The 12075-nt window shown below is 45.2% G+C and overlaps 1 protein-coding gene across 20 annotated transcripts in view; it reads left to right on the forward strand.

Moving 5' to 3' along the window:
- BICD1 (BICD cargo adaptor 1) overlaps positions 1 to 12075 on the forward strand; it is a 141661-nt gene that overhangs the window by 82501 nt on the left and 47085 nt on the right. For all 20 annotated transcript variants that reach the window (XR_014160795.1, XR_014160796.1, XM_081878852.1 and 17 more), the window contains exons 4-5: positions 7187 to 7339; positions 9820 to 10257. Coding sequence is in view for 18 of the 20 variants with exons in the window: in XM_081878852.1 (XP_081734978.1) it covers positions 7187 to 7339; positions 9820 to 10257 (591 nt within the window). In the remaining 2 variants the exon portion in view is untranslated. The remainder of the gene's footprint in view (positions 1 to 7186; positions 7340 to 9819; positions 10258 to 12075) is intronic.

Genomic DNA, 12075 nt, shown 5'->3' on the forward strand with positions numbered 1-12075 from the left:
GTGGCTGCCTCTGTCCAATCAGCCTGGTTGAAATTCCTATTGGCTGTTTGCTAGAACCAATCACAGAAGATACACCCACTTCCTTCTGTCCTTTTATGGAACACAAAGAGCTATATATTCTTATCTATAAATGACAAATAAGTAGTAATATATCTTACATGTGTCTCAACAAGGAATCTTAATTACCAGCTCACCTCTTGCCCTCCTTGCCCTATTGCCTTCCAAAACAGATGGTTAATCTTAAATTTTTATCTTCAACAGATGTCAAGGATCTTGAGTTCACATCAACATTGAAAGATCTCCTTCATTTGATGGTTTCTAAACAAAAAGGCCTGACAACTATATATCAGGAGTGCTCGATGGCGTCTCCTGTCTGGCAGGGGGGCTAGGCTGGTGGCTGACTTAATTTCAGGATAGTTACAACTCTTACAACTATATGAAATAAGAATCTAGCATTTCTTAAATCCTTTGCATAATTACATTTAAGCCAATATATTTAAGCTAATATATTTCATACATTATTGTGGTGGGATAGTGTGCTGCTTGTGCGTAAAAGCTTGATCCCTCTGGGGTTTGGCTGGTCATCCAAACCGATGCACTAACGGAGCCCCCAAAGCATGACTCCGTCAGTCGCTGGTAGAATCTGACAGTGGGCGTCTACGGAATTTACGCCAACATAAAAGCTCTTTGACAGACATGCGCTTTCGAGACTCTCTGCGTGACAGTTTCCGGCGCAGGGTGGGCGTTCCCAACGGGGGTCCCGTTACCTCTCCACTACTCTCACTGGAAGCATCCCAGAGCCTCCCCTCCGCTGTGACTCCTGCACTCCCCCTGCTGGTTCCCTCTTCTACTGCAGATTCTCTCCTATTCTCCTGTAGCCTGTCCACTACCTGTCTCTCCGATGGCAGTTCCCTGACATCCACCTCCCCCCCAGGGCCCCCTTCACCCCCTCCCGCCTCCTCTCCCACTGGCGGTGAGGGCGGAAAGCCCCTGAAGGAACTCTCCTCGTCGTCCGAGGATTCTAACACTTCCAGCCACGGCGTACCGTCTCTCTCCCCGTCTTCCTCTTCTTCGTCGGAGTCGGCTTCTTCACCCACCCCTGACTCTGGGAACCCTTCAAACTCTCCTTCCTCATCGGTGGTCCCAAAGTGTTCCCTTCTAAATCGAGCCACGGGTTGCGGTTTTCTTGGGAAACGCTGATGAAATGTTTCTATTAAAACCTCGTCATTGACTACCTCTGCTGGTACCCAAGTGTTTTCCGACTCTGCTTCCCCCTCCCATTCTACCAGATATTCCACCTGATTCCCCTTCCACCTGGAATTAATGATTCCTGCCACGTTCATGTCGCTCTCTCTCTCTTCTATCACGGGCGTTTGGGTGGCCTCTCTCTCACGCTCCCCCCACTCGCGTCCCTCTCGGTACGGCGACAGTAATGACCTGTGAAATACTGGGTGTAATTTCATGTGACTGGGCAGCCTGAGTTTGAATGCCACTGGGTTGACCTGCTGTATGACCTCAAAGGGTCCCAATCTTTTGGGCCTCAATTTCTTACTCCCGCCCTTGAACGGTAGCCCTTGGGTGGACAACCACACCCGGTCCCCCACCCTTATAGTTTCACCTTCCCTCCTATTTCTGTCTGCTTGCTTCTTATATTCTTCCTTGGCTTTCTCTAAGTTAAGTTGAAGCTGACGGTGGATCGCCTCCATCTCTTCAAAAAAATATTCCGCCGCCGGCACGCTCCACCTCTCCCCTCCCTCTCCTGGGAATGCCCGGGGGTGACACCCATAATTTGCCAGGAAGGGACTCATCCCTGTGGACACGTTCTCCGCGTTGTTGTAGGCAAATTCTGCTAGAGGTAACTTATCCACCCAATCATTTTCTCTGTCTTTTACATAACACCTCAGGTATTGTTGTAAAACCCCATTTGCCCTTTCCGCTTGCCCATTGGTTTCTGGGTGCCGGGCAGTTGAGAAATTGAGTTCTACGTGCAGTAAGCTCATAAGTTTCCTCCAGAACCTGGAAGTAAATTGTTTCCCTCTGTCGCTGACCACCCTCAAGGGGGCGCCATGCAACTTGAAAATATGTTCTACAAACAACTTGGCGGTTTCCTCCGCTGTGACTGCATGTGAACAAGCTATAAAATGACACATCTTGGTTAATTGATCTACCACCACCATGACAGCTGTTTTGCCTTTGGATTTTGGCAGGTCCGTCATAAAATCTATGGATACTGCCTCCCATGGCCTTTCGGGCGTGGGTAAGGGTTGTAATAGCCCCGCTGGCGCCACCCTCTCTCCTTTCGCTCGCTGGCACCTGTCGCAACCCCTGACATATTCCCGTACGTCCTCCCTCACCTTGGGCCACCAAAACTCCCTGGTAACCAACCACATGGTTTTGTGCTGTCCAAAATGTCCCGCTGTGGGGCTGTCATGCAACTGCTTGAGTACTCTGCCCCTCAGTTCCCCGTCGGGTATGTACAGTGCCCCTTTGTAATACAACGCCCCGTTCTTTTCTTCGAACCCCCCTGTGTTCTCCTCTGTCCTCCGGAGCTCTCTGAGTTTCTCTTGGGCGTATTCATCGTTCTCCGTACCCTCTATCAGTTCCCTCTGCCCCACCAATGCCGCCCCACACACCCAGCGGTCTTCAGGGATTACATGCCTTGCCTCAGGCGCTCCCTCCCCCTCTAAGTACTCAGGTTTCCTGGAAAGAGCGTCCGCCCTCACGTTCTCGGAGCCGGGCACGTAACGAATCTCAAAGTGGAATTTGGAGAACTCCTGGGCCCATCTCACTTGTCTCTGGTTCAGCACTCGGGCTGTCCTCCAGTATTCCAGATTTTTGTGGTCAGTTCGGACTTGAACCTTGTGCTGCGCCCCAATCAGCAAGTGCCGCCATTTCCGGAATGCTTCATGAATGGCGAGCAGTTCTCGGTCGTACACTGTGTAGTTCCTCTCTGATTTGTTCAACTTCCGCGAGAAGAATGCACACGGTCTCCATTCAGACGTATCTTTTCCCGGCTGGAGAAGAACGGCCCCCACCGCTCGGTCTGACGCGTCAGTCTCCACTCTCATTGGTTGTTGTAGATCCACGTGCAAGAGTTGCTCTTCCGACGCAAACGCCTGCTTTAAGCGTTCGAACGCTTGTTGCGCTTCTCCCGTCCAAACAAATTTCTTTTTGCTACTAAGACAATCCGTGATGGGCGCTGTTAAATGGGCAAAGTTTTTGATGAACTTCCTATAGAAGTTTCCGAAGCCCAGGAACCTTTGCACGTCCTTCTTGGTCTTTGGTGTTTTCCATTCCAGTACCGCTTGAACCTTGCTGGGATCCATGGCCAATCCCTTGTCAGACAACCGGTACCCCAGGAATTCCACCTCCTTGGTATGAAACTGACACTTCTCCAGTTTCACCCACAGCCGGTTTTCTCGCAGCTTGCTCAGTACCTCTCTTACATCTCGCACATGCTGCTCCTCATTGTCTGAGTACACCAGAACGTCATCTAAGAACGCTACGCAGTTCTTGTAGAGCAGTGGCCCCAGGACGTGATTCATGAATGATTGAAAACAGGCGGAGCCCCCTTGTAATCCGAAAGGCATAACGGTGTACTCAAAGGCCCCCAAGGGGGTGAACATAGTGGTCTTCCACTCATCCCCCTTTCTCACACGTATCAAGTTATATGCCCCCCTAAGGTCCAGCTTGGTAAAAATTTTCCCTTTTCTCACCCGTGTTAGAATGTCATCAATTCTGGGCATAGGGAAAGTCACTGGTTCTGACACTGCATTTAGGGCCCTGAAATCACATACAAGCCTGGGCTTGCCTGTGTTTTTTTTGTCCACAAAGAACACTGGGCTGCCCCCCACCGCTCGTGACTCTCTGATGAAACCTCGCTTGAGATTCTTGTCAATGAACTCCCTTAACTCCTGCATCTCACTGTCTGACATTGCATACAGCTTGCCCACTGGCAATTGTGCTCCTGGGAGTAAGGTAATTTGACAATCAAAGGGTCTGTGCGGGGGCAGTTTATCTGCTTCTTTTTCGCTGAATACGTCAAGCAAGTCAGCGTATTGTGGTGGCACCCTCCCTTTGTCCATCACTTCCATCCCTGCTAGAGTGCCCCTGGCGCCTGCCTGAGCCTCTCCCTCCTTGCAGTGTTCTAGGCAATGTGCTGATCCAAAGGAAACCACTCTCTGATGCCAGCCTACTAGCGGATCGTGTAGCGCCAGCCAGCTCATACCCAAGATAATAGGAGCTCCTCCCAAGGTGGCTACGTTAAACGCTGTCAGTTCGGTGTGTCGTGCCACCCTCATTATCATTGGTACAGTCTGTTGGCTCACTTCTCCTCCCAACAGCTCCCTCCCATCAATCGTGGTAACCTGCAAAGGCTTACTCAATGGGATAGTCTGTATTTGGTGTGCAGCTGCAAACTCTTTGCTCATGAAATTACATGAGCTACCTGAATCCAATAGCGCCTTTATCTTCAGTGGGTGTCCGTTTGCCAGTTCCAGCAACACCTCTATCACAAGCGCTGGTCTTGGAGGTTCCGGCGTGGGCACATTCATTACTCCCTGGCCTGGCTGCTGTGCCCTGATGTTGGCAACCAGGCGTTGGCTTTTACTGGCTCCGTGATTTCTTCTTCCTCCTTCCCCCCAACAGTTCCCGCCATCCCTTGCCATTCCTTCCTTTGCGGACAGACTCTGGCAAAGTGACCTGGCTGCTGGCAGAGATAGCATCTCTTGCCGCTCTTTCCCTCCTTCTTCCGCCCTTCACTGGTGTTTGAAACTGCGCGCGCGCGCGCTGTTCCAAGTTCCATCGGCTCTGCTGGCGGGAAAGGCTGCTCCGGAATCTCTGGAATGCGGAAGTCCTTCCAACGTTCCCCCTTTCCTTCCCGCTTTTCCATAGCTCTAGCTTCCTGGCGTGCCCCAATGGACAGCGCTGATTTAGTCAGCTGATCCATAGACTCCGCCCTAGGCGCCCGGGAAAGTTCATCTTTCACTGCCGGAGAGAGACCTTCTTCAAACAGCATTTGAATAGGTTCACTAGCAAGGTCCCACCCAAGTCTATGAATCAGCATGGTGAACTCAGTCCAGTACTCACGTACAGATCGGCTCCCCTGTTTACACGCCATTAACTGCCTGCGCACCACTCCCTGCTCGATCTCGCTGGAAAACATCAAGTCCATGGCGCGGAAAAACTTCATTGTGTCCTTTAAGATTTCATTATTGGCTGCCATCAGGGGCCGAACCCAGTCCCTCGCCCCTCCCTCTAGATGGCCAATCACGTACGCCACTCTAGAGTTCTCGTCGGGGAAGTCATCAAACAGTAGATTGAGTGCATATTGCATCTCTGTCCTAAAGGCTTGATAGTTCCGGGGATCCCCCCCAAATTTCTGCACCAGTCCAGGCACCCGTCTGGCAAGTGGGGTGGTCTTCCCCTTATCTGCATCTTGAGCCCTCCTCTCCTCGAGCCTCGCCGTTTGCAGTGCCAGCTGGACCTCCAACGCCCTGTACCTTTGTTCCAGGCTTGGATCTGCGCCAGCTCCCGCTCCTGCTCCTCCGGTTCCGGATGGTTCGCTCATGATGCCTTCTGCTTGCACAAGCTGCTTTCAAAGACTGTCAGATTGCTGTGGTGGGATAGTGTGCTGCTTGTGCGTAAAAGCTTGATCCCTCTGGGGTTTGGCTGGTCATCCAAACCGATGCACTAACGGAGCCCCCAAAGCATGACTCCGTCAGTCGCTGGTAGAATCTGACAGTGGGCGTCTACGGAATTTACGCCAACATAAAAGCTCTTTGACAGACATGCGCTTTCGAGACTCTCTGCGTGACAGTTTCCGGCGCAGGGTGGGCGTTCCCAACGGGGGTCCCGTTACCTCTCCACTACTCTCACTGGAAGCATCCCAGAGCCTCCCCTCCGCTGTGACTCCTGCACTCCCCCTGCTGGTTCCCTCTTCTACTGCAGATTCTCTCCTATTCTCCTGTAGCCTGTCCACTACCTGTCTCTCCGATGGCAGTTCCCTGACAATTATCATAGGTAGCCTTTTAAAAGGAATAAGGCCTTTGTAAAGTAAAAAAAAAAAAAGGAACTCAGTAAAAAACAGCTTTAAAAGAAGCCTCTTCAGTTTACACCCCTCCTTTCACCCCTCCTTTCCAGCCAGCTGCTTTCCCATTAGCTCTTCCCAACATTTATTGCCCTTTAACTCTCTCAGTTTAAGAAAGAATGGCTTTAGAGGATTTCCTAAAAATGCTCTATTTTCTTTCTGCCAGCTAAATGCTTCTCCATTGCTCTTGGCCTTTCAACCTTAGGAAGAAGATATGGCTCATTTTACTGGGAGGCAAATGGTATTATTTTACTATTTATCCACCCTTAATTTAGTACTTTGCAACATGCAAGGTCAGTGTCTGTAACTCCCTTTTTTACGACTTTGAGAATTGTTTTCTGCTATAAATCAGGGGGCCCCTTTCCTAGGAGAAAAAACATTGCCAAGGCCTTTTAGGCAGCTGGTCTTTTGCCTGGCATGAAACATTTGAAAATCTTTAAGCTTATTTTAAAATGCAAGCCCTGATTAAACATATAGAAGCTTTGATAAAAATGCAGGCTTATGATTAGATGCCTCAGTATGTTTCATGCCAGGCAGAAACCAGCTGGCTAAGTACTTTGGCAGTTGTTTATCTTCCTGCTCTCCTGAGCAAGGGCCCCCCTGATTTATAGCAGTAGCAGGAGGCAAGTTTCTCAAAGTTGTAAAAGGGAATTACAGGCTGGGAGCAAATGTTACACTGACCCTGAGGCATCTGATCATAGCCTGCACTATGATCATAGCCTGATCAGATTCCTGATAGCCTGCAATCTGATCATAGCCTGATCAGATTCCTGTATTCTAAAAATGAGCTTAAATTCACAAATGTTTCTTTCAAGGCAGGAAACCAGCAGGCAGCTGGCAAGCTCTTGGGCAGAGGGCCCCTCTGGTTTATTGCGGTCATAAAAAGGCTGGAAGCAAAAGGTCAAACTGACCATACAAATTACAGAATGGCTTTAGGACTGTTTTCCTGTACTGTTTCCAGACATGTGGTTTATATGTTTATGTATGTGTTTGCCTTGAACAGTTATGAACATTTATTTTATATATATAAGACCTTAAAATTCCTGTAACACTGGAAATGAAACAATGAGAATATATTTGTTTCTTTCTCCTTTTCAGAGCAATGAAATGGCAGAGCTGCAGAGAATTCGGATGAAAGATGAGATAAGAGAATATAAGTTCAGAGAGGCAAGACTCCTTCAGGACTATACAGAACTTGAAGAAGAAAACATTACATTGCAAAAGTTGGTTTCCACGCTGAAACAGAACCAGGTGAGCACTAACTGGATTTTCAGAAACAGGTTGCAAAAGGAACAATACCAAGATCTGAATTACATACCATTTTTTGAATACAGTATACATTCATTACCAGATAATGGGAGCAAGCAACAGAAGATGCTGTTGAAGGAGGCTTGCCAGAAAACATGTTTTGTATGCAGAGGGTTCCAGGTTCAGTGCCTGGCATCTCTTGGTTTAAAAGGGCATTTATATAGTTGGGCTGGAAGCAGCTTTATTTCTTAATTTTATTACCATACATTTGTATGGTCATAGTGTTGCTGCAGCCCACATTTGGCCAGCTTGCAACTCAGCGGTAAGTTCCGACCCACCAGCCTGAAGACCAGTAACTTAGTTGACCAGTGCCACAAAATCATGTTAATGGTTTAAAATATGGAATATAATGTACTGTAAGTGGTGGGTGCTGAACCCACAGAAAAGAGTAATCTGATTACTCCACATGGTTAGATTGCAGTCTATCATGTGACAGCTCTGCTCCATTAAGAGATTTTAAAATGCCATGAGTTGTGAGCTGGGTGTATAGTGGTGCATTTGGCTAAATGTTTTGATGTCAATTTAGCAGTTGCTAGCTCCAGCCCACCACCACCCCTTTGTGAAGCATTATTAAACCTTAGGGTCAGGCTCTGAACATGGGTGGGGAATTGGCTGCCAAGCTAATTGGGCCAGAAGCTTATGCAGGGTCCAAAGAAGGAAGCAGTTGTTTGTGAGAGAACATTTCCAAAACTGAAGGGAGTCTCAGAAGCAATCTGTGATACTGCATGCTTGTGGGTCTGATGTTCAAAGCAATAATGTCAAAATCCCATTGGGGACTCGCAAGCACTTACACTTGCCTAAAATAGCTCTTTGGCACCCAGACTATATTTAGAAGTAATTGCTATCCAACATTATTCTACCCTATAAACACAAATAGCAGATTATAAGCAGAGGCTGTGTTTCATTTTCTTTCTTTCTTTTTGTAAAAATGGACAATTTCTAATCACTTTTGTTTTTTTGTTACGCAGAAAATTGCTCCCATTTTCAGCAAAAAAAATTGGCTGCTAATTATACCATAGATAAAGAGCTGATTAACTTCTGAGATTACGCATTATATAGTAATTGTGCTACTTGAATAGTATATAAATATATGCTGTATCTTTAACAAAGGAATTAATTTATGTTTCTGCTGCTTGCAAAGAGCCAACTGTCTCTCATTATAAATGAATATTGATCAACTTGACTAGGGATTTTGGACATGTAGTTTCCAGGGAACATTTATATATTTCTATGCAATCTTTCAAACCTTTACCTTCTCACAATTTTATTTTACTGTGTGTGCTTTTATTCATAACATTTTATTTAACCAATTTTTTAATTTAACCATTCTTAACATACACAAAAAGATGATTGACAAAATAAGTCATATGTATGTCTCAATTAGTCTTTTCATTAAAACCTTTTGCTCAGTTGCTTTTGTTACACCATTTTCCTTAAAAAAACAACTTACCTGATGTGTTTTTGAGCAATTTTCTCTCTCAGTGTTCCCTGAATTCTTGTTTTTATGTAGTGAACATATATTTTTCATTTGTGTCTTTAAAGTTTTTTTTAAAAAATGGTTATAGAGCCATAGAATCATAGAATTGTAGAGATGGAAGGGACTATGACGGTCATCTAGTCCAACCCCCAGCAATGCAGGAATCTTTTTGCCCAACGTTGGCCTCAAACTCATGAATCTGAGATTAAGAGTCTCATGCTTTACAGATTGCGTTAATACATTTTTCCATATATGTCTGTAAGTCTTGGGCTAAGCAACATGTACAGTGGTACCTCGGGTTACATACACTTCAGGTTACAGACTCCACTAACCCAGAAATATTACCTCGGGTTAAGAACTTTGCTTCAGGATGAGAAAAGAAATTGTGCAGCAGCGGCGCAGCGGTAGTGGGAGGCCCCATTAGCTAAAGTGGTGCTTCAGGTTAAGAACAGTTTCAGGTTAAGAACAGACCTCCAGAATGAATTAAGTTCTTAATCCAAGGTACCACTGTATAAGCACCTGAAACATATTGAATTTTCTATTAAATTACAGAAAAATACTTTGTCACATTTGATGGTACAAAATCAATACATTTTAGTTAAGAGGTAAATTTCATGAAATATGCCTGATAATGTTTATTCTGAAAAACTGTTAACCTCCCCCTGGTTTGGTTTGCACTACAAAATCATCATTATGAAAGATGTAACATATAACAAACTTACGATAGAATTACAATGGTTTCAGGGCATCTCTGCTGACCAGTTTATATAGCCAGTAGAATCTGAGTCCTTTCTCCATCCAACAATTTAAATACGTATGTTCAGTCTTTCTTTTCTCTCTCTCTCTTTTTTTTTTGGTACCTTAGTTTAACAGATGCAGCAAATGGCAGGTTGTTTGTAAATCCAACTTTTAGTATTTTGAATGTTCTTTATCTTACCTAATTCAGGTTGAATATGAAGGCCTGAAACACGAGATAAAACGATTTGAGGAAGAAACTGTATTGCTTAATAGCCAGCTAGAAGATGCCATCCGGTTAAAGGAGATTGCAGAGCATCAGCTAGAGGAAGCCCTGGAGACGTTAAAGAATGAGAGAGAGCAAAAGAACAATCTGAGGAAGGAACTCTCCCAGTATATCAATCTAAATGATAGCATGTATAATAACCATATTAATATCTCAGTAGATGGATTAAAGTTTGGAGAGGATGGGAACGAACCTAATAATGATGACAAAATGAACGGACACATTCATGGACCCCACATGAAAATGAATGGTGACTTTCGGACTCCCACAGTTAGGAAAGCAGAATCACTGCACCCAGTCTCAGATCTCTTCAGTGAGCTCAACATCTCTGAAATGCAAAAACTGAAACAGCAGCTCATGCAGGTAACATTTGACATGGACCATTAAAAAGGGAGTTTCATATAGTGTACCAGATATTGGGCCCAACTACATTTTGCATCCACGCGGTGGGAGGGTGCTTTGTAGTTCTGGTAACTGCATAGGAGAAAGAATTCCACCAGATGTGGTTTTTCCCATTATAGTGACAGAAAAAATGACAGATGCAGAATTTTATGTTCTGTGCTGCTTTGACAAGCATATGCCTCCCTGTTTTATCTTGCTTTCCTTTTTATTCTCCTCTCCTGTGCCCTGTGCCTAAGTTTTCTTCAACTATATATACTACATATACCTCTGCATCTACTGTTTCCTCCTATGTGCATACAATTCCTTACTTCCTTTAACTATCCTGATCCTCAGGCAGCCTCCCTGGATTCTTCTCCTGTGCAATCCTCTCCCTCCATTCCACCTACTTCTAGCGCAACATTGCAGATACATATATTTATAGAGTTAGGATAAAGTTTGCTTTTTTATATACAGTTTAAATTATTTTTCCATACAAGCAGACAAGTTTCAAGTTTCACCATGTATAGTTATAAGTTTATGGGTGCTAGACATTCTTAAATTCCCAGTGTTACAACTGGGAAATAGCTAGACCAGCCAGACCAGTGTGTATTAGAGTTACCGGTATTTGTATTAGGACACACCTGTGTGTATTAAGCTGTGTGTTGGACACCTAAATCCTGTAATAGCTAATTAAGCTAGACTTAATTCCTCTGGCATTAGCTAATTAAGCAAGGCTAACTTCCTCAAGGGACGTGGGTGGCGCTATGGTCTAAACCACAGAGTCTAGGGCTTGCCGATCAGAAGGTCGGTGGTTCGAATCCCCGTGGTGGGGTTAGCTCCCTAGCAGTTCGAAAGCATGTCAAAGTGCAAGTAGATAAAATAGGTACCGCTCCAGCGGGAAGGTAAACAGCGTTTCCGTGCGCTGCTCTGGTTTGCCAGAAGTGGCTTAGTCATGCTGGCCACATGACCCAGAAGCTGTCTGCGGAAAAACGCAGGCTCCTTCATCCTATAGAGTGAGATGAGCGCCACAACCCCAGAGTCGTCCGCGACGGAACCTAATGGTCAGGGGTACCTTACCTTTACCTTTAACTTCCTCATAAGGTGATATCCTGTGGATAAGAAGCCAACTGAGCATCCAAAGAACTTTGAGATTGGGGTGGCATGGAACAAGATAGATTACTATTTTATAGTAGATTGTTTGTCAGTACAAGGCCTATATAGCTTGTGTATGACAACAGTAATACAGATGTATTACCTATCAAGATTATTGCCTAGAGCCAGGAACACTGTTCCTAATTATCTCTCTTCCTAATTATATATTCACCTAACATTTCCATAAATTACTATCCTTTATGTGTCATGGGGTTTGAAATAATAATGGCCACCCCAACTAATTAGGTTTGGTTTTATTACATCTCATCAAACAAGTTGCACCACTCACACTTGATAGAGCTCATTTGCTGCTGTTCTTTTCTTTTTTAAAAAAAATAATACACTGCTAGTCTAATGACATTTCCCCCTCAAATTGCTATTAAAATACATCTATAGTATTTGGAATGGTGTGCATATCTCAGCTAAAATTTTCCAGGTTTGGTGGAAAATATTGTTGCCTATGACTGGTGACACAAATATTGGCTTATTTGCATGCCACGTTAAACCATAACTGAAAACAAACTATAGTTTCACATGAATGAGCAGCATGCAAATGCACACTGCCCAGAAAGGGTCTCATGTTGCTTCCTTTCTGGTGGACAAAGCAAGCTGTAGGCCAACATGTTGTGTCGTCCGAATCTGGGCTCA

Source organism: Podarcis erhardii (assembly GCF_964252035.2).
Source record: "Podarcis erhardii genome assembly, chromosome: 10".
Taxonomy (NCBI): domain Eukaryota; kingdom Metazoa; phylum Chordata; class Lepidosauria; order Squamata; family Lacertidae; genus Podarcis; species Podarcis erhardii.